This window comes from Tachyglossus aculeatus, chromosome 9 (assembly GCF_015852505.1).
Source record: "Tachyglossus aculeatus isolate mTacAcu1 chromosome 9, mTacAcu1.pri, whole genome shotgun sequence".
Lineage (NCBI taxonomy): Eukaryota > Metazoa > Chordata > Mammalia > Monotremata > Tachyglossidae > Tachyglossus > Tachyglossus aculeatus.
The window spans coordinates 56,758,105-56,779,199 of NC_052074.1; the positions used below are offsets into that span (position 1 = coordinate 56,758,105).

Below are 21,095 nucleotides of genomic sequence, written 5' to 3' on the forward strand. Positions count from 1 at the left end.
TGGGCCCTCCAGGACTATGGTCAGAGGAAGCACGAAGTGGGGAAGAGGAATAACTTTTCCCTCTCCTCCCCTTGGGCAGGGCTGGGGATTCTTACCTGGAAGCAGGATTTGAGGAGCAGAAAATGGAGGGCAGCAAAAGGAGCTTCTGTGAGCCGTGCAGAGCCTGAGGGATGTGGTCCATATGGGCCCATCCAGGCACCATCCGCTAGGATTTTCCTCGTGCCCTGGTGGGTTGGTTAGTCAGTGCCTGCAGCACTGACTGAAACCTAAGTTTAAACCACTTAGGCCTCTCGATAATCTTGATAATCTGTGTCTGAATAACAACCTAGTGGAAATGGCATGGACCTGGGGAGTCAAAGGACCTGGGTTCTAATCCCAGTTTTGCCAGTTACTTGCTTTGTGACTTTGGGCAAGGTACTTAACCTCTCTGTGCCTGTTTCCCCAAATATGTACAATCTCTCCAAGACTGTAAAGTTGGAGGCAGGCAATATGTCTATCATCTCTGTTCCAAGTGCTTAGTACAGTGCACACAGTAAGCACTCTAATATCATTGATGCATTTACTGCCGTATTTAGAAAATTTAACAAATCTGACAATAATGTGGTAAGATACCACAGATTTTTCCATAGTAGGCCACTTCAATTATTTTATTAAGTCAGGATGAGTCGCCAGTCTAGTGTAATTGAAGCATTTCCAACTAGACGTCCATGAGTGTGGTTTTTATTCAAACTCCATTAACTGATAATTTGGATGTCTGCTTCATGTATATTTAGTAGGTAAAATTCACCCTTTATCAAAATTCCATAATGTACTCTGGAGAAATTTTAGGAATAGCTAATTGTTATTTTAACTTCTCATTTTGGAAGGCAAAGAATATTTGTAATATCAGTTGAGACACTTAATTGCAACATTCTCTCATTGTTTAGATACCCTAAAAGCCAGGTTTTGAAAATAACCATGTTGTTTTTATATTCATTGCTACTTTAAATACACCAATTTTCTTATAATGCAGGAATTGTGTTCTTGCAAAAGCCTAAAGTAAAGAAAATTCATGTTTATAATACATGTGCTCTTAAGTCCTGGCAGAACTATTTCTTCAGAGTGTCAGAAGAGCTTTCTTTAATTCTGCCAAAACTGAGATGCCTTTTTCATGCCACCGAATTGCCCTGGACAGCAGGATTTTATGCATTCTTAAATTCTCATGTATCTATTTTTTTGGGGGGGTAGGGGTGTGCAGGGGGGGACCCAGAGCTTGGTTTGAGTGCCACTTTTGACCATCTGTTCTCATGTATTCTCTGTTAGAAGCTCGATAAGTCTGATGTAGGTAATTTAGCACTGTTCCATTGGGGGCAAATGGTATTACTGAAGAAGGTTTTCTGTGTTAACAAAAGCATCCTAATGTGGGATTGGGTGAAACTATATCTCAGTAGATTAGCAGGCTTTTGATATAGCTTCTATTTGGATAAGTTGAACTTAAGAAAATGTGATAGTGAAGAATCAAGACAGAAATAAATCTTAGTGTTTTAAACTACAAAAATTTCTGACTTCCAAAATGGAATTAAAACTTCCTAAAGCAAACCCAACAGCCACTGTCAGCACCTATGTAGTATTCCTATCATTGACATTTCTGTATGAATGCATTTCTTTGTATACTCAGTTATTTATTCAACTATTTCATCCTGATATATTGGTACAATGTAATATCCTTGTTTATGCTCTCATTATTTGTAAGTAATTTTGGTCTGCCTTCTCTGGTAGGCTGTAACAGGTATTTTGCTTCTGTTGTACTTAGTGCTTTGCACTCAGATAAATTCAATTTCTTTTGTTTAACAGGAGCTATCACTTCTGAAACAATGATGAAGATTCTTCGAGATAAAGAAAGCGGCATTAATATGGAGGGAGGATTTCTTACCACTGGAAGCATGGTGTCCATATTACCTCAGGACCCTACCCTCCCTTGTATTCATTTCTTCACAGGGACTCCTGATCCTGACAGGTGAGGTTATACTACACTCTTTAACAAATGAACTTGGACATGGTTTCTAATCCTGGCTCTGCCACTTGTCTGCTGTGGGCAAGTCACTTAACTTCTCTGTTGCCTGTGACCTCATCTGTAAAAGGGGGATTAAAAATGTGAGCCCCATGTGGGACAACCTGACTACCCTGTATCTACCTCGGTGCTTAGAGCAGTGCTTGGCACACCTTAAGTGCTTAACAAATACCATAATAATAATAGTAATTATTATTATTACCTAGGCTAATTGCATTCCAGTTTTTAGTATGAGTGGTAAACAGAGACCCTGTATGAAGAATGTGATTCTAAATTACAGTTTTATGCTTTTCCTTTGGGGCAAGTTTAACCCTCCCTATTAACGAATGTTTTGTTCTCAGTGCAAGGGAAGAATGGCTTCCAAGGGATTTAATCATATAGGGTAATTAAAACAGCTTTATTGGTTAGAAACTTTCTAGAGGAAGCGGTTGGGGAAAATGGAGATAAAATAAATAGATGTGAACTCAGATTTTTCTCGCCTGTCCCGCCATCGACCCCCAGCCCACGTCCTTCCCCTGGCCTGGAATGCCCTCCCTCTGCCCGTCCGCCAAACTAGCTCTCTTCCCCCCTTCAAGGCCCTGCTGAGAGCTCACCTCCTCCAGGAGGCCTTCCCAGACTGAGCCCCTTTCCTTCCTCTCCCCCTTGTCCCCCCTCCCATCTTACCTCCTTCCCTTCCCCACAGCACCTGTATATATGTATCTATGTTTGTACATATTTATTACTCTATTTATTTTACTTGTACATATCTATTCTATTTATTTTATTTTATTAGTATGTTTGTGCTCTCTCCGCCTTTTAGACACTGTGAGCCCACTGTTGGGTAGGGACCGTCTCTATATGTTGCCAACTTGTACTTCCCAAGTGCTTAGTACAGTGCTCTGCACACAGTAAGCGCTCAGTAACTACAGTTGATTGATTGATTTTTGATTTGCAGGTCTGTTTTCAAGCCTTTCATTTTTGTGCCAAATATTACTCAGTTGCGAGGAAGTAGCTCACCAACATTTGGCCCCGATGATCCAGTGAAAAAGAAGCCACGTTTTCAGTCTAAACCAGATAGAAGACACCAGCTCTACCAAAACCATGAACGTGCCGTAACGGTAATAGAAACACAAAAGGTATGGAGATAAACTGTCTGTTTTCCCCTGTAAGACTAAGCTCCCTGTTGGATGGGGTCCTGTTTTATGCCTCTGTTGTACTTTCTCATTGGGTATTTGGGGGAGGAGCTCTGTGGCTGTCCACCACAAAGGAGGATTGTAACCTTCCCATCAGCGTAATTAGGGGCTAAGGGCGTACAGGTGGAGCCGGCTCTGCAGGAGCAGACTTTTCCAGCACCAGAAGAGAGGAAGCAGTGCTCCTTTCTCCACCCAGGATCACCCCTTACTGTGGTGCAAAAAGGTCAGGTGTAGTTTCTCCTCTTTTTTGCAATTCCTTTGCCACCTTCAACAGGATTTTGTAGCATGTTTTGACTACAAGCTGCCCTCAAAGCTTGAACATAATTATAGCACAATCTAAACTGGGCAACAGCTGGAAGGGCCTAGGGGATGGAGAGGAGGCTTTTTAGCAGAAGGAAGGAGCCATTAGAGAGGGGATGGGGTCAAAGGCACAGACAGCCCAAGTCCCCTGTAGCTTTTGCTTTACTGCACCAGGGGAGCACTGTTCTACCTGAGTGACACTTCAGTGCACTTCCTCACTAGCAAAAAGAAACATCTGAGAAGCTTGAAGGAAAGGCGGGGATAGATAGTGAAGACTGTTTTACGACGTTGGCATAATATTTTTATGTTTACAACTGCTACTTTAGGAGAAAGGCAGAAAGATCCTGGAAGAGCAGCGGAACCTGGAGAAGGAGAAGCTCAAAGAGATGGAATTAGTTCTTCAACACAAACCTCTTCCTGGTGACCAAGCTAAGAATCTGTTTTCTCACTGTGTGCACAAGGAAATAGAAATGTATAAATCAAGTGGAGAGTTTGAGTAGTGTACCCTGGTCAGAATTCTTACAGGCAGAGTCCAGAGCATGTTAAGCTTTTTCACAAAATGGGAAAATTTGCATGAGTGAGATTTAATGTAGGTTTCCCCATTGGCTTTTTGTTTAAAATTGGAACAATCCATCAGTGGTATTTATTGAGATGTTAGATATGTTTCCTGTCCACAAGGAGCTTACTTTCTACAGGGACAGACAATATAAATACATTATGGAGATATACACACATGATCATCAATATGATTATTTTTTGAATGGGTCATGGTACAATAACTAGATATTTTAAGTACCTTTTTCTAATTGAAAAATTTAGTAGTCTCTCATTTGTAATACAATTTCATTAAGTAAACTCTCTTTTTATGCCTATGCTAAACTCTTTCAGTGAGTCACTGCAGTTTAAGGCAGCCCTTTTAAGTTGATTTTTAAATTACCTGACTTAAGACATTCTTAAATTAAGCCCTGAGCATTATGCTCCAGGATTATTATTATTTTTTTTTTATTTTTGGAATAATAAATTTGTAACAACCTTTTCAGTTCTTGGTGTAAGGATCACTGCCAGGCGGGGAGTATGACTTTCTTCCCAATTCATTTTTGGTGACGAAGGAAGAGACATGATACAAGGTGACTGTGTACCTGAGTAGCTCTTTCAGTTCAAATTTCTTTGTTCAGTGGTAGGTAGAGAGATGCTTCACTGTCATTTTCTTTGTGGAACTTGCATGTTATGATTAGTATGTACAAATAATTTAGTCATGTTATTTGGGAAAAAATAACCTATCCACAGCACTTAGGGCTGAAAGACTGTGTAAAATTATATTTAAGACTGTTCAGATGAGACATACTGTATAACTTTCAGCTAGGAAAATTAAAATCTAATTTTGTTACAAAAATCTACAAGAAACATGTATGGTTTGCAGTCTGTGCTTTAGTCCATTTTTACTCCAGAAAGGATCCAGTAGAAACCGATTTGGAAGGAAGCAGGGGTCAGTGTTATGGAACCCTACTCCTAGTTCATCCTCCTGAGAACCAGGTACCATCCCTCTAAGTAGTACGAGGAGAGATACTGCTGTAGTTACCTTATTAACTGCATAATATCACAGCCAAAGGCAAGCACAACGCTTCAGCAACACAAGGTAAAATACTATGGCTTTATTGAGAAAGTAAGATTCGCTCCATTAGTCTATCCATACTAATTTCAAAAACCTGTTGTCATAACAAAAGTGCTCTGAAGCCATGGGTTGCCAGGATCCACAGCTTTCTGCAGAAAAAGTTGCAAGTTGTTTGTTTCCCTTTTTGCATATAATGAACCACATGCACTAAGATCTGTACAAAAGCAAAATACAAGCTTAAATATGAGATTCTTGCATGCATGTGGTAAAGCATTTCAATTATTACTGTAAATGAATTGTAACTGGAATAGCAGTTTGTTTCTCACCCTAAAAACAACCAACTCCTGAGCATTGTTAATACAGATGTCACTTAGACTCGAACATTAAGACAAGACTGTCATAAAGGAAATAATAAAATTAGCCATTAGTCTTACAGTACCTTGCCGTGACTCTTGTCGATCTTCAGAGGGCAGGAAAATGGAATATCCACTCTACTTCAGAAGGTAAATAAGTGGTTCAGATGTGCTAAATAAGTGAGGGCAGGGCTAATTCTTTTGAGTTTACACTGTCTGAAATACATGCTTCTTCCTCTCACTGATTTACAAATTAAAAAGAGGAGAACCCTAAATCAAAACAATTCCTCTCAACATTTAAGTGATAGTGAGCGAAAATAGCTGCAGACTGTCAGTTTTTCCCCACTGAGTGGAGCATAGTGCACAAATCCATATTACGGATCCATAAAATCCATTCACTCCCAGTTGTACATCAACTGTCCAACTAGATACTTCAGACCAATGGGTTTCTTGGGTTCCCTTTGCAATCACATAATTAAAAACAACTGAACAAATCAATGATTTAAAAAAAAACAAACCCAACAACACTGACCTAGTTAGTAATTAGTACAGTACCATATAAACTTAGTCTTGAATGTCCTTCAAAATCCATCAGACTCCTTTGTCTGTTTTAGGTCTTGATGGCCGGAGAGTGGAGAGGTGAGGAGGGGGATGAAGGCTCAATTTCTATCCTCCTGGTCTGGGAGGACGTGCTACAGTCAGCAGCCCTCGGGCTTGGGGCCGGGCTCTTTTGCAGAAAGCGGTAGAACAAGTAATCATCTCGAAATTCAAATTCATTAGTAATGTGCTGGACGACTCCCCCTTGCACTAGCCTGTCTCCGTAGATCACGGCTTCCCCCCGGTCCGAGGCAAGGCCGACTTCAATGAGCCAGTTCACCAGATCACAGCCACAGAAGGTCCCAGCAGAGGTCTTGGCACCACACCTGTATGTCAAAGGAATGATTCACCCAAAGGTTCTGTAAATCTGGCACCAGCACTGCATGGTAGGGGGCAGGTGAGGGAAGGTGGGGAAACAAGGAAAGACAGCATGGGAGTTAAAAAGTATGACAGAAGAAAAGAAATGCAGGCATGTATCTTAAGGGTTTGCTTACTTGCATCACAGGGAGAAAAATAAGAACGATGTGTGACTAAGAATAAACAGCAAAAGGAATGTTTAAACTACATCAACATGCAGTCTCTCTTAGGGATAGTCTTCAAATGTGCCACGGAAAGCCTGCTGCTTGAACTGCAGTATGGTAAATTTTGCAATTTAAATGTCCATTAAAATTTTATAAATTCTCAGCAATACAATGAAATTGCATTTAATCTGCACTGGGGGGACCTTAATTGTCACCTCCCTCCTTCCAGTAAAATGAAATCTGGACTACTACAATGAAAACAAGGGAGATATGTGCCTTCTAGAATACATATTTCTAACTTTAAATCTCTTCTTCCAACCACAGGGTTCCAGAAGTCTAAGCAAACAAACAAGGTTGACTTAGACAAATCCATTAGAGCCAATTGAATGATTTAAATTTTAATACACACATGATGCATTGCAATGAATGCATCAAAGAACAACTAGTATAGCACTTAGCAGGAAATACTGGTTCAAGATCAAAGCAAAATGAGAGAAAAATGAAGGGGAGCCAATGATGAGGGTTCGTGGAGCACATTTAATCACAAATGAAAACCGAGGATAACATACATCTAGATTATAATTTGAAAAGGAAGCAAACACGGACTAGGGCTTTGCTTCAAGGGAACAGTGGGGCCCTACCGCATCTTTTCTTGTATAATTGGTATCTGTGCAGCTTCGTGGAAAACTTGAAACACAATTCCAAATGTACTGGAGTCTGACCCATCAAGAGCAAGGCAGTGATTAGACTCAACCTCTAAATTCTGGGTTTCAGGGCTCTTAGAGATCCCGGCTGGAACACCTGACTACAAGCAGCTCTTTCGTACCGACAAAAAACTGACCTTTGTTGGCTTGAGGCTGTATGGCCCAGAAAGGGGATAAGGCAGACTGGAATCACTGGCCAACCTAGCTGCAGTGCTTCTGCCACCTGGAGCTGCTAGGCCATTCTCCTCCCTGCAAGTCTCCAAGTTAATGCTCTTCTGGGCTTGAAGGGAGAGAAGAATCCACCAAGTCTTCCCTGCCTCAGTGAGGTCAGGGGAACAAGCCCTTGACTGTTGAAGCGGGCTCCACAGGTTGCTGAACCCATAGGATAACATTTGTAACTGATTTAGAGATTACCCGGGGTCAGACTCCAACCTTAAGTACAATCTGCTTTTTTCCTTTCACAATAGCCACAGTATCTGCATGACAGTACCCTGCCTGACCTCCAGCTAGCATTCCACTGGAAATTATATCAGAGGGATTAAGCATAATTGTTCTCTGTGGAAATCACTGTGCTATCCCAGATTGAAGATTTGGGGTTAGATAAAAATCAGCAGCAGAGTAACTCACTTCAGTAAGAAAGGTAAGATGTAAAGCAGCCTGGCCTGCACAGAGTCGGAAGACCTGGGTTCTAATCCCAGCTCTGCCACTCTATGACCTTGGGCAAGTCATTTAACTTGTCGGTGCCTCAGTTTCCTCATCTGTAAAAGGGGGATTAAAGCCTACTCTCTCCCACACTGTTAGCCCCAGGTGAGGCAGTAGCTGTGCTCAACCAGATAACCTTGTATCTATCCCAGCAATAGATACTATAAGAAGCAGAAATTAGTGCATGCATAATCATTTCTAAAAGTGATGTCAAAGTTCTGAGAGGTATTAATATTCTAAAATGTTTTGGTTCGTTAGAATGATGAAGTCTCCACCTAGCAGTAAATATTTTTTATGAGACACCAGGAATTGTACATCTGATTTTAGCATCCAAATCAAATTGGCCATGGGTATGACTCTTAAGGCTCTGTTAAAGTAGGGGAAAAAAACACCTGTCCCCAAATTTTTGGATCATTTAGACTTCATGTGAGAAGCTGCATGTATGCTACCCCATGCCCACTGTTGACCATGAATACGTAGGTCACAGCTTCTGTACCTCAGTTTCCTCATCTGTAAAATGGAGAGTCAATACCTGTTTTCCCTTTTACTTAGACTCTGGGTCAAGTTCTGGGTACAACCTGATTACCTTGTGTGTATCCCAGTGCTTGGCTCATAGCATTTAAATACCACAATTATTATTCCATAGAAATTTTTGGCCTGGGACCAATATCCACCAGAGCAGACACAGCTCTCCAAACTGCCACAAGAAATCTCTGCTGACATTTTACCCACCTCCTTTCCTTGACAATACTTCGGACACAGAGATCGCGATGATAATGAACAAACTGTTGACAAGTCATCCTAATTTCTTCTGGAACTGGGGAGTCTCTGTGTTCTGCTGCATCTCTATTATTCCAGAAAAATTCAAGTCTGAAACAATACAGTTGAACAAGAGACTGTTTATAAGGAAAGCCGGAAAACACAATTCAGAGGAAAATTCTCCCCCCAAAGAATAACTATCAACAACATCTACCATACTACACTCACACATAATATTCACAAAGATAGCCTTTAGGTAAGGTCATATTTCTGACCAAATGCATAAAATGAGATAACCGAAATATGTGGGGGTTTTTGTTGCCAAATAGCATCTTTTGCTAGAATGTTGTTAGGGAATTAGGGGACATATAACAACACGAGCACGTCCAAGTATCAGAAGAAACAATTTGTGTGCATGTACACTGTGTCAAAAACACATGAGTACCTAAGTGGGGTTTTTCCTTAAGGCAAGATTTTGCAAGAAGAATTAAGGGTAGTGGGGCTTCTGCCAACTTTACAAATTCATAATCTATAAAGAGCCAGACTCCAGAATTGTGAGAAGCAGTGTGGTCTACTGGATAGAGGCTGCCTGGGAGTCAAAAGGACCTGGGTTCTACTCCCCACTCCATCACTTGTCTGCTGTGTGACTTAGGCAAGTCACTTCTCTGTGGCTCCATTACCTCATCTGGAAAATAGGGATCAATACTGTAAGTCCCATATGAGATCTGGACTTTGTCCAACGTTAGTAGCTTATATCTGCTCCAACACTTAAAACGGTGTCTGGCACATAAGTCTTAACGAATACCATTAAAAAAAACCCCCCAAAACCCAACTGTTTTATGGTTCTGGGCATGCTGACTTTGGTACCACTTCATCATGACTGCATCCTAACATCAGAGCTACTGATGATTTCATCTCATCAAGATAAACAGTTTCAACAGATAGACAAAATATAGTTCTTGAATGCTAAAACAACCACCCTCTAGCATTTCTGAAGCCTACGAAGTGCATTTGGGATCATTTTGTAGCAAAGGGAGAACTGCTAAAGATGGGACCTTACAAGTGGCCTGGTGGAAAGGGCTCAGAATTCACTCATTCATTCAATTGTATTTATTGAGCGCTTACTGTGTGCAGAGCATTGTACTAAGCGCTTGGGAAGTACAAGTCGGCAACATATAGAGACGGTCCCTACCCAACAACGGACTCACAGTCTAGAGGGTCAGGAGGAGATCCAGTTTGGAGTCCCTGATCTGCCGCTGGCCTGCTGTGTGATCTCAAGCAAGGAAAATGGGGAGGAAATAGGCTGTGAGACAGGAACTGTGACTGAGATCTACCTGTATATATGCTTGTACAGATTTATTACTCAATATTTTACTTGTACATATCTACTATTCTATTTATTTTGTCGATGACATGCATATAGCTTTAATTCTGTTTGTTCTGATGACTTGTTTTGTTGTCTGTCTCCCCCTTCAAGACTGTGAGCCCGCTGTTGGGTAGGGACCGTCTCTATATGTTGCCAACTTGTACGTCCCAAGCGCTTAGTACAATGCTCTGCACACAGCGCTCAATAAATGATTGAATGAATGAATGAACTGCTTAATAAATGACTTAATTCATTAATTGAGGACAATGAGGGAGTGCTACTTTCCCAAGACCTGGGAAACATATTACCCTTTTGCCCTTACTGGCATGTGGTTCAGTTCTTCAGGGGATCAAAGTCAACATGAACAGAGGTACCAAAATGACCAACTAAAATCAAGAATTGAAATTAGAAAGGGGAGTAGATGAGCTATTTTAGAACTAAATCTGACCTGAGGCCCACCTGTCATTTAGGATCTGATGTAGTACCTATCTTGGGGGAAGGTGGAAACTTCTGACAAAAAAGTACCACAGACTTCTGGCTTTCTACCACATACGCATCTCTAAAATGTACTCTTTGTATTCAGTAGCAGCTCTTACCCAAATCTACATTACATGCTGTATTTATAATGGCTACCCCAGCACTTTCTCAGCAATTATTTACTAGAAATATGTAAGTTAGCAGATGGTGTAATTTCCATAATGATCAATGCTCCTTCAGTATATAAAGGTTTAAAATGATATTTTGGGGGAATAACCTTACCATGAATGCTGACAAAATACATGTTTTCAAAGACTGAATTTACCTTCTTTTGAACGGCAGGATGATTAAATGTTTATCTAATCCAAAGATTCCAAAGGAAATAAAACCCTGGAAAGAAAATGATAAACAAACAAATTCAGGAATAAAATTAAAGCCATTTTTCGAGCAAAGTCACGGAATTTAGTGCTTGCGCTAAGACAGTTAATGCTCAGAACAATACTGCAGTGGAAACCAAAAGGCTGTCACTCTAACTTCCCAAATCCTGAGGCAGATTGACCCTGTGCTGTTTTGACTTCTCACCCTTATGATTATGCAGGGAGGCCGCAGACATTTGAAGGGTGAGACCACTTTTCTAGAGGATTCACCAATAGTTCTGAGGGCCATAAAGGCAAGCACTGCTTATTTCTGTCATACTAGTCCCCAGTGTTTTGGCACTGTAAAGCCTCAAATAATGCTCTGGATGATGAGGTTGGGGGGCATATGTGAGGACTGGAAAATGGGGACAAAGGGAAGGTTACTGACTACTACTGTGTGCCACTTTCTCAAGCAGCACGGAGGAAGAGTTTTTTGGTGCAGATGGGGCTACAACATGGTGTACACTGCCCTTAACTTGGAGACTTGCCCCACCTCTGTCTAAGGGAAGACATTTAGCTGTAAATTAGCATCCCTCCTCAGTCTCCAAAGCCTTTGCACCTACCCTCCCCACCTCTACTTCTAACCATGACATTCTGCATATGTAACCAGGAGATGCTTATCCTTACTACTCTACCACCACAACTTTCAACTGATCTTCGTATTAAGATAGAAGAAATCGATTTAACACAACTATGAGCCCCTATGCAAAAAAAAAAACCCAGAAAAGGTAGTATAGAAAAATAAGATATTGCAGTATAGGAAGTAAGACACTGCAAAGGCCATGGGTTAGAAATTTCTTCTCATTTTAAATGCAAGCACATGAGGAATTCCACTGCAGGAATTAGCTTAGTTCTTCTCAACCTCTTTTAGCCATAAGTCACCATAACTTTTCTACACGAGTCCTTTTTTAAGTAGGAAAATAAGATATTGCAGTATAGGAGATAAGACACTGCAAAGGCCATGGGTTAGAAATTTCTTCTCATTTTAAATGCAAGCACATGAGGAATTCCACTGCAGGAATTAGCTTAGTTCTTCTCAACCTCTTCTAGCCATAAGTCACCATAACTTTTCTACACGAGTCCTTTTTTAAATAGGAAAATAAGATATTGCAGTATAGGAGATAAGACACTGCAAAGGCCATGGGTTAGAAATTTCTTCTCATTTTAAATGCAAGCACATGAGGAATTCCACTGCAGGAATTAGCTTAGTTCTTCTCAGCCTCTTTTAGCCATAAGTCACCGTAACTTTTCTACACGAGTCCTTTTTAAAATACTTCCATATATTTATATAGTAGGTTGTGTCTGAATTAAAGCCACAGACAAGGTGTGCCTTAATGATAATACTAGCTCTGGTCTCAAAACAATTTCATGACTTGCAGCCATCACCATAGTTCCCTTGAAAATAGCACTAGGGGATTCTCTGACTCCTAGCAAAAGGAGAACAGTAGAAAGGAAATTCTAATTTTTTTTTTCCCTCCTCAATGAACTGGACAATTTCTGAAATGACCTATCAAATGTAGGGTGGTGAAAGCTTAAATAAGCCTAAAGGGCAATGTCACAGGTTGCAATTATTATAGTTTCACCAATGCTTTGTTTTTTTTTACCTTAGGCACAGACATTCCAGAACCATCTAAAGCTCACAGAGTTAGTCCACAATTCTCATTAACACAAGTGGGTCAGTTAACAGATATGAGATACCATGATGGGAGGGGAAGCAATTGCAGACACCCAGTTTTTTGCACATTAGAAACACACTTACAGATCTCTATTTCCAAGACAACACCTGTTGATACTCAGAAATGCATGGGAGGATTTAGGCAGCGAACACAAGACTGGAGACTGAATTCCAGTTCCACTTTGCTACCTGCCTGCTGTCTGACCTTGGACGAGTCACTTAACTTCTCTAGCCTCAGTTTCCTCATATGTACAATGGGTAAAATGCCTATGCTCCCTCCCTTTTAGACCGCTGAACCTGTGTGTGGCAGAGAATGTGTCCAATCTGATCACCATGGCTCAACCCCAGAACTGTACACAATACTTGGCACATAGTAAGTACTTAATAAATACCATCACCATTGTGAAGGAAGGTCGATCTTAGGATTCCCCCACCTCTGCTTCATTCTCTATTCTGGCCAAAGTCAACTGAGAGGCAATTTCTTTATTTCTGGCCTAAGATGATTGCAAGTACCAGGCCTGTAGTCTGGTGACAAATTAACACTCAAATAGCAGCTGTCATGTACACCCATGGGCTAAGCAAACAAACATACAGTACTCTCATAAAGTCCTTGTTAAATAATACCTGGCCAAAGTTAAACACTGCACAAAAAAACTGTAACTCAACATAAAGTCTTCCAGGTTCCTGGTTGAACAGCCACCACAAACAACTGGAAAGGTTCTGTAAATTAAAAAAAAATCACAGTAAAATGAGTCAGTCATTTCTGTCCTCAACAGTACACTAAATTGAGACACGTAAGTAATGCAAGAAAAAGTGGACGACAAAGGCAAAAGCACAGAAAAATATTTTTTCCAATAGTTTTGAACCTGTCATAAATGTGCCTAATTTGATCTGCTCAGAAGCAGCAAGATATGAACCACACTGGCCAAAGCCCTAGTGCAGGTCACCATTCAGAGCTACAGCCTAGTTAAAAATTAACATCACATAATGAATGATGTAATCAGACCATGAAACAGCAGGTTGGCAGAGGTCCTGACTTTTTTTTTTTGGTTTCCCCCAAGAACAGAATAGGTAAAATGGTGCGGCCTGGTGTTCCCATCCTGTAATAGGAAGAAGATGTCCAAAGGGTCCTCTAAATTAGCCAATTCATTTCCCTGCCTTTGGCATCTAAGCCACCCCAAAAAGGTATCTATATTATTACAATCTTCCAGGAAGGCTAGATGTAAACCACCGACTACTTTATTTGTTCTTTCTGGACAAATTCCAGATTCCACAGGCTCAGCACACCAAGTGAAGCAATGATCCCAATCAAGAGAAGCAGCTAGCCACACCTGCACATCAGTGTTTGAGACCTACTGATTCTTCTTTTCTTGCAGCTCGGGCAGTGCTAATTTAAGACTGAAGGCTCCAAGCCTGCTTTGCCTCCCCCACCCCCAAAGGCAGCAATTAGGTTTCCCCAGATGACTAACATCACACTCCTGCTGGATGTTTTAAGAGGAAATTATCCCAACACAAAATTAGAAATCACAGTTACAGCAAACAGGCCGACGACGAGGAGTAAGCACAGCACGACGTGTCTGGCCAGTTGTTTATCTCCGCTCTGTAGAAACTGCTCTTCCTCCTGGGCTAAGATGCAGCTCTGAGAGTTGCACCGACTCACGCAGTGATCAGCTGGAAAACATGAAAGCACAGCAATCTGTAATCAGGACTTTTTATTTCAGCGGATTTAAAGTTCTTGATGACTTCCTCTGGAAACTCACGTGCACAGAGGCAGCTATGACTATCAGGCCTTTTTTCCTCCCGTATTCTGGCGAGTGTAGAATTCAGCCTTCAGGTTGATAGAGGGCAGTGGCTTTGCACTGCTGCCCAGATCTTGGGTTTGGAAACGTACCCGCCTTCCAAAATAGGCAGCAGGAAAGTTTCAATATTATGTTCCCTAATAAGGAATCTTTCAAAGGCATCTTAAGAAGGAGGGTGAATTAATGGCTATGGGAAGAAAAATATGTAGGCCTGCACTGAACATTTATTTTATTTCAAAAATCAGTTACTAAATAAAAATGCTTTTAAAAAATTACATCAAAATCAAAGAAACAGAACAGTCCCAACTGCACTACCCACTCAGGGCAGTGGCATTCTACAGCCACACAGCCTGAACATTAACATATCTCACATGTCTGCCAGATGACATTATTCATTTCAGTCAATCGTATTTACTGAGCGCTGTGTGCAGAGCACTGTACTAAGCGCTTGGGAAGTACAAATTGGCAACATATAGAGACGGTCCCTACCCAACAACGGGCTCACAGTCTAGAATTGGGAGACAGACAACAAAACAAAACATGCGGACAGGTGTCAAATCATCAGAGTAAACAGAAGTAAAGCTAGATCCACATCATTAACAAAATAAATAGAATAGTAAATATGTACAAAACAACATTATGATGTTCACAGTCTCAATTTAGCCGTTTGTAAAGTGGATAAAAATCCCCATTATCAGTTCAAGCCACCATTTGTGATGGGCTCTGAGACCTAAGGGGGATTGTAAATGTCTAAGACTCTCAGCATAACACCTTTACCCTCAATCAACACACTCAAGTCCTCTTTCAGATGTGAGGGAGAAACACTACTGGAAAACAGAATATCTGGCCTCGGTTGAGTGGAACAGCTGCTGCTTGGGTGAAGCACTTGGGTGACGTTCATCTTCACTTTATGCTGGAATAAAACTTTAACACAAGTTCCGTTCCAGCATATAGTAATACAATCTGTGGATCAACACCATATATAATTGGCAGGAGTTTCTTTTCAGAAGTTACTGCCCTCAAACTAAGTGGAATTTCTGAACTCTACAAAGCTGCTGTGAAGTGGGCTATTGATCTGACACGAAATGTTTAATCCTACTTGGCTATTTTTCAGGAGAGGGCCCAATGGGGCCCAACGTTATTGCCAGCAGAGGGATAAAAGCCAGGCGCAGGCTTAAATAAACAGCTTCAATACATTCTCCCATTGCACCCCACACTGCCACTGTGCAACTGACGTGCTTGGCTGGATTACATTCTTTCTTCACAGACTGGAACCCTTATTCCCACAGTTCCATTTAAGACATGGTGCATAAAGCACAGGGTCCCTCTTCCACTCACCTGGGGGCAGAAGGTGTGACTAATGAAGACAGAATGAAGAGAAGAAGCAAGTCCTGAAACTAAAGGAATGGACCAGGTGAATTCAGGATTGTTCTGGGGCCGGGATTCTTTAGTCATTTAGACAGGGAAAAGTGAAGATGCTGTAGAGACCTGCCAGGGGGTGGGGGGCTTGGGGCAGGGGGAAAGGCCTCTGAGGTTTGGTTCTGTGCCATAAAGGATCCTTGCAGAGAAGAAAGCAGGTCACAATAACCCAAAAATTTGTTTTTTGACCTATGTCAAATTCTAGTTGGAAGTTCAACCCTCAGTATACACCAGTAGATGGCAGCAAGAAATTCAACCTGACCTTCCATCATTTTATAAAAGTAGTAGGAATTACTGCTGGACCACTGGAAAGAATTCTTCTCTAGACTTCAGGAGGCTCGAGTTCTAATTCCGATTCTCCCTGTAGCTGATGAACATGGGCAAAGGCCACGTAAGTACTTTGCAGGGCGCTGCACCCCTGCCCATCTACTTGCTTGTACTCTATGACTCAGTGGGAAGATGACTAGCAGGGACGAGAGACTGGTATATATGTGTGTACATATTTATTACTCTATCTTACTTGTACATATCCATTCTATTTATTTTATTTTGTTAGTATGTTTGGTTTTGTTCTCTGTCTCCCCCTTCTAGACTGTGAGCCCACTGTTGGGTAGGGACTGTCTCTATATGTTGCCAACTTGTACTTCCCAAGCGCTTAGTACAGTGCTCTGCACACAGTAAGCGCTCAATAAATACGATTGATTGATTGATTGGTGAGAAGTGCAAGGCGAAAGCACTACCTTCAATACCTCTGTGCAGGTTCTTAGGACTGAGGCTCACCTGCCATTCCTGATGGGCGGCTCCAACCTCACCAACATTGTATAAAATCAGTAGAGCCAGAACCAACTGACTTATTTGTCACACTTCACCAAGTCACCCTTGGCACTCCTGATTCGGAGGAAACACTCAGAATTAGGGGTCCAGGGTTTGACTCTAAGAGTCAGTCTTACTCTCTATGCCAGGGAATCATTTGCTGAAGAGCTCAACTCACGTGACCGGAGAAACTTGGCAACTTGGCAGTATTTGGTAAGAGACTACAACCTGTCAGTCAGCATTTCAACTGAGGCCAGATATTCTGTTTTCCAATAGTGTTTCTCCCTCACATCTGAAAGAGGACTTGAGTATGTTGATTGAGGGTAAAGGTGTTATGCTGAGAATCTTAGACATTTACAATCCCTCTTAGGTCTCAGAGCCCATCACAAGCTGTGGCTTGAACTGATAATGGGGATTTTATCCACTTTACAAATGGCTGAATTGAGACTGTGAACATCATAATGCTGTTTTGTACATGTTTACTATTCTATTTCTTTTGTTAATGATGATGATGATCATCATCAATCGTATTTATTGAGCACTTACTGTGTGCAAAGCACTGTACTAAGCGCTTGGGAAGTACAAGTTGGCAACATATAGAGACAGTCCCTACCCAACAGTGGGCTCACAGTCTAAAAGGGGGAGACAGAGAACAAAATCAAACATACTAACAAAATAAAATAAATAGAATAGATATGTACAAGTAAAATAAATAGAGTAACAAATATGTACAAACATATATACATATATACAGGTGCAGTGGGGAAGGGAAGGAGAATGATGTGCATCTAGCTTTACTTCTGTTTATTCTGATGATTTGACACCTGTCCACATGTTTTGTTTTGTTGTCTGTCTCCCCGTTCTAGACTGTAAGCCTGTTGTTGGGTAGGGACCGTCTCTGTATGTTGCCGACTTGTACTTCCCAAGCGCTTAGTACAGTGCTCTGCACACAGTAAGCGCTCAATAAATACGATTGAATGAATGAATTGATAAGCCTATGAAATCATGCCCAGTCAAAGATAAAGTTAGGAGCTATTAATCCAACAAAATACTTATTTGAAGAGTGAAACCAGAATCACAGCCTTATGGTACAGGAAACAGAAATCAGCAACCAGCCTATAAATGAAACTACTGTATCTGGTGCTAGTCATTTCCAAGCATTTATAGACAAAGATTCAGAATACCCTTACACGACAATGAGAGTCATTTACTATTTTGTAACACCTAGCAGTATATATGTTACCCAAAAAGAATCACTATCCCAGGTCCCGGATATCCAGGGAAGGACCCATTTACTTTATCATTTTCATTTGAGCAGCACAGTTCCTAAATTAGCTCTCATCCCAATTCTCTCATTTCTGGAAATACACAGAGTGGGAGAATCCAAAATAATTCCCATGTCCCACCCATGATGCATACTGTGAACAGAATTCATCGAACGTATGTCTACTGGACACTTTGGTTGACACGTTCCTTCATTCAGTCCCTGAGGGGCCTTTTTTGTTCACTCATTCATTCAATTGTATTTATTGAGTGCTTACTGTGTGCAGAGCACTGTACTAAGCACTAGCACACTGCTGTAGCACATGAAAGAAATAATGCTCAACTAAAGTGTCTGTCTTACTTCTACGGAACATGGCTAATTTACCTGTCTCAAAGGAAGGAGTCACAGGCTCGACCGTGCTTGCACTTGCTACCGGTTCTGCTGCTGAACAGCACAATCCACTGCTTCCCACAGAACAGGAGCAGCAACCTGGGGAGATACAAAGGGCAAGGTCAGGGTCCTACCACTTGCAAAAAAAGTCCAAGGTTTAATGGCAATTATTCAATGTGCAAAAATCTTCACCCCAGACTAGATAAAATATGAATTCTGAATAATAACTGTGTATCTGATATGTTTCTGTCCAGCTGGTTTTACAGTAACAGCTGAACTATAACATGCAGAAATACTGGCAAAATTCTAGAATTCCACAAAAAAACCTATGTTCCCTATCCTATTATCAACTCCCAAAGCTGACTGTACCTAAGCTCATGATACCCAATGACCCAAATCAACAAAGAACTGATCACTGCTCTCTGGTTCTGGCCACAAGTTTCCAAAGGCCAATAACCACAATTTTAGAAGCAGTCCAAGGCTGCAACTCCGATTGATTTAAAAAAAAAAGCAAAAAAAAACCAAACCAAAAAACCCCCAAAACAAACAAAAAAACCCCACACATTTCAACAGCTTTAAAGCTTCTTATACATTCATTCAAAACAACAATCTAATCTGGAGAAGACATTTTAAAGAAAAGAAACAATAGAAACCTATGTATCCCTTACAAAATCTTATTTGTTCCAAATAAAAACTGGAAAAACTTTCTGGCCTAGAGATGCACCCTCTAATATATCCAAATGTTTCTTCTTGTCCCAAGAATGGTGTTCAGAGCACTAGGGATCCAAACTTCTAAGACTGTCTCAACAGAGTCATCATCAATCATATTTATTGAGCGCTTACTGTGTGCAGAGCACTGTACTAAGCGCTTGGGAAGTACAAGTCGGCAACATATAGAGAAGGTCCCTACCCAACAACGGGCTCACAGTCTAGAAGGGGGAGACAGACGACAAAACATGTGGACAGGTGGACAGGACATGTGGACAGGTCATCACAATAAATAGAAGTAAAGCTAGATGCAAATCATTAACAAAATAATATAATATTAGGTATTAGCTCTAGGGTTGGTGTTACTAATCCAAAAAAACCCCCTTGGACTAAACCTACCTTGATGGGTGAGATGTCTTGAGGCCCACCACAAAAGAAAACTACACACATTACTACGTCAATTCTGAATGCCTCTGTCAAACACCTGAAATCACAGCCGTGAATTGTAATGAATGAAAAATTAAAATTTTTTAAATCCCACAGAGCTCTAAAAGAAGATCAAATCCAAAATGTAGAAGAAAGTAAATGAATATCTGTTGAGAGCCAGAGAGAATACATTTCTTTACAATACGGCTAAGCACAGAAGGGGCCTCAAGGATTTGAAACTGCTGCAATCTGGAGTTACATATTTGCATTAAAAAACCTGCATCTGGCTAAGGCCACAGAGTCCAGGGGAAAGAGCATAGCTCTGGAAGTGAGGCAGAGCTCTGCCACTCAGCTTCTCTGTGTCACCTCAGGCAAGTCGCTTAATCTCTCTGGGCTCAGCTTCATGGTACCTAAAATGGGGGTATACTACTTGCCTTTTCTTACTTTACAGGGATTTCATGGGAATAAAATCTGTTAGTTGACGTGCAAGTGCTTTAAATGGGATTTTTAGGGTAAGGGAAGAAGAAAAAAGGAGAGGGGTTAACAATGTCTGAAAATTCATCTAGCATTCTTTTCAAGTCCCTTCTTTTGTTCTTTAACAGCATGTGCTTTTCATAGCTGCCTTGTAAGGTCTTTGAGGGCAGGAATAATGCCTACCAACTGTACTGAACTGTACAAGTGTACCAAGCGCTTGCTCCGCACACAGTGAGCACTCAATAAATACCACCGAAATTAACTAATGGTTAGTGATACTATCCATCCCCTAAACCACAAACTCTCGAATGCTCCCCTAAAGTCACAGTGAGTTTGGGGGCTCCAAAGCTTACAGGTCTGAAATTTCTGCACATGAATAGTATTAGAATTACTATTCTTGGAAGAAGCTGGTCATTCATTGCCCAAGGACCCAGAACTCCTGTGACCTGGAGCCAAAACAAGCATTAGACTGTTTCCTCACGGTGAAGAGCCGTACTTCTTCGTGCAGCAGAATTTGCAAAACCCTCTGGCTCATCTGTTGGCGCCTGATTCTCTTCAATGGCAACAGCAGCATTTTCTTCTACTTTGGTGGTCTCGGAATGGTGGTCCAATCCTTCGTAATTCCCTTCCGGGCCACTCCGGTTCATGCACATAAGAGAGACGCCTGATATCAATATGCTGCACGATAAGGTGACTGCTGTGGTGATCATCTGTTCAAGTTAAAAAAACAAAAAATGAGAGCACATTCTTTCCACTTCCATATTTTAGTAAGCTCAAGGTGGTATAGGAAGGAGCACAAAATGGGAGAACATAATGTGAACAAGATCATCCATGGTGTAAAAGGTTCTCAATATTATATCACTGATGAGGTAGACAACAATATCTCATTCTGTTTTCCTGTTGCATTTTCTGATGGGTTCAATAAACCTTGAATATTAATGAACATAACTTCTGAGACACTGGCAAACCATTTAGAATTTGGTAATGTCTTTTTCTTTTTCACACATCCTGACCCATTCTCAGCGTGGCTCACTGGAAAGAGCCCGGGCTTTGGAGTCGGAGGTCATGGGTTCGAATCTCAGCTCCGCCAACTGTCGG

The 21,095-nt window shown here is 41.2% G+C and overlaps 2 protein-coding genes and 1 long non-coding RNA gene across 5 annotated transcripts in view; 2 read left to right on the forward strand and 1 right to left on the reverse strand.

Annotated features, from left to right (window-relative positions):
* Positions 1-4,917, forward strand: part of SCRN3 (secernin 3) — a 24,433-nt gene extending 19,516 nt beyond the window's left edge. For both annotated transcript variants that reach the window (XM_038751906.1, XM_038751907.1), the window contains 3 exons: positions 1,834-1,996; positions 2,985-3,165; positions 3,849-4,917. In XM_038751906.1, coding sequence (XP_038607834.1) covers positions 1,834-1,996; positions 2,985-3,165; positions 3,849-4,022 — 518 coding nt within the window. In that variant the 3' untranslated portion in view covers positions 4,023-4,917. The remainder of the gene's footprint in view (positions 1-1,833; positions 1,997-2,984; positions 3,166-3,848) is intronic.
* Positions 4,918-5,159: 242 nt separating this feature from the next.
* GPR155 (G protein-coupled receptor 155) overlaps positions 5,160-21,095 on the reverse strand; it is a 34,599-nt gene continuing 18,663 nt past the window's right edge. Inside the window, exons 9-15 of one of the 2 annotated variants that reach the window (XM_038751901.1) lie at positions 20,494-20,707; positions 18,384-18,488; positions 14,239-14,375; positions 13,329-13,424; positions 10,939-11,003; positions 8,744-8,881; positions 5,160-6,410 (exon numbers count right to left, since the gene is read on the reverse strand). In XM_038751901.1, the coding sequence (XP_038607829.1) occupies positions 6,098-6,410; positions 8,744-8,881; positions 10,939-11,003; positions 13,329-13,424; positions 14,239-14,375; positions 18,384-18,488; positions 20,494-20,707 (1,068 nt within the window). In that variant the 3' untranslated portion in view covers positions 5,160-6,097. Of the gene's footprint in view, positions 6,411-8,743; positions 8,882-10,938; positions 11,004-13,328; positions 13,425-14,238; positions 14,376-18,383; positions 18,489-20,478; positions 20,708-21,095 lie in introns of both variants that reach the window. The other variant, XM_038751903.1, reaches the window with a different exon arrangement.
* Positions 6,406-20,498, forward strand: LOC119932591. The gene is made up of 5 exons (XR_005452349.1): positions 6,406-7,949; positions 12,992-13,077; positions 15,771-15,917; positions 16,128-16,313; positions 19,641-20,498. It is a non-coding gene; the product is annotated as an uncharacterized LOC119932591 (long non-coding RNA).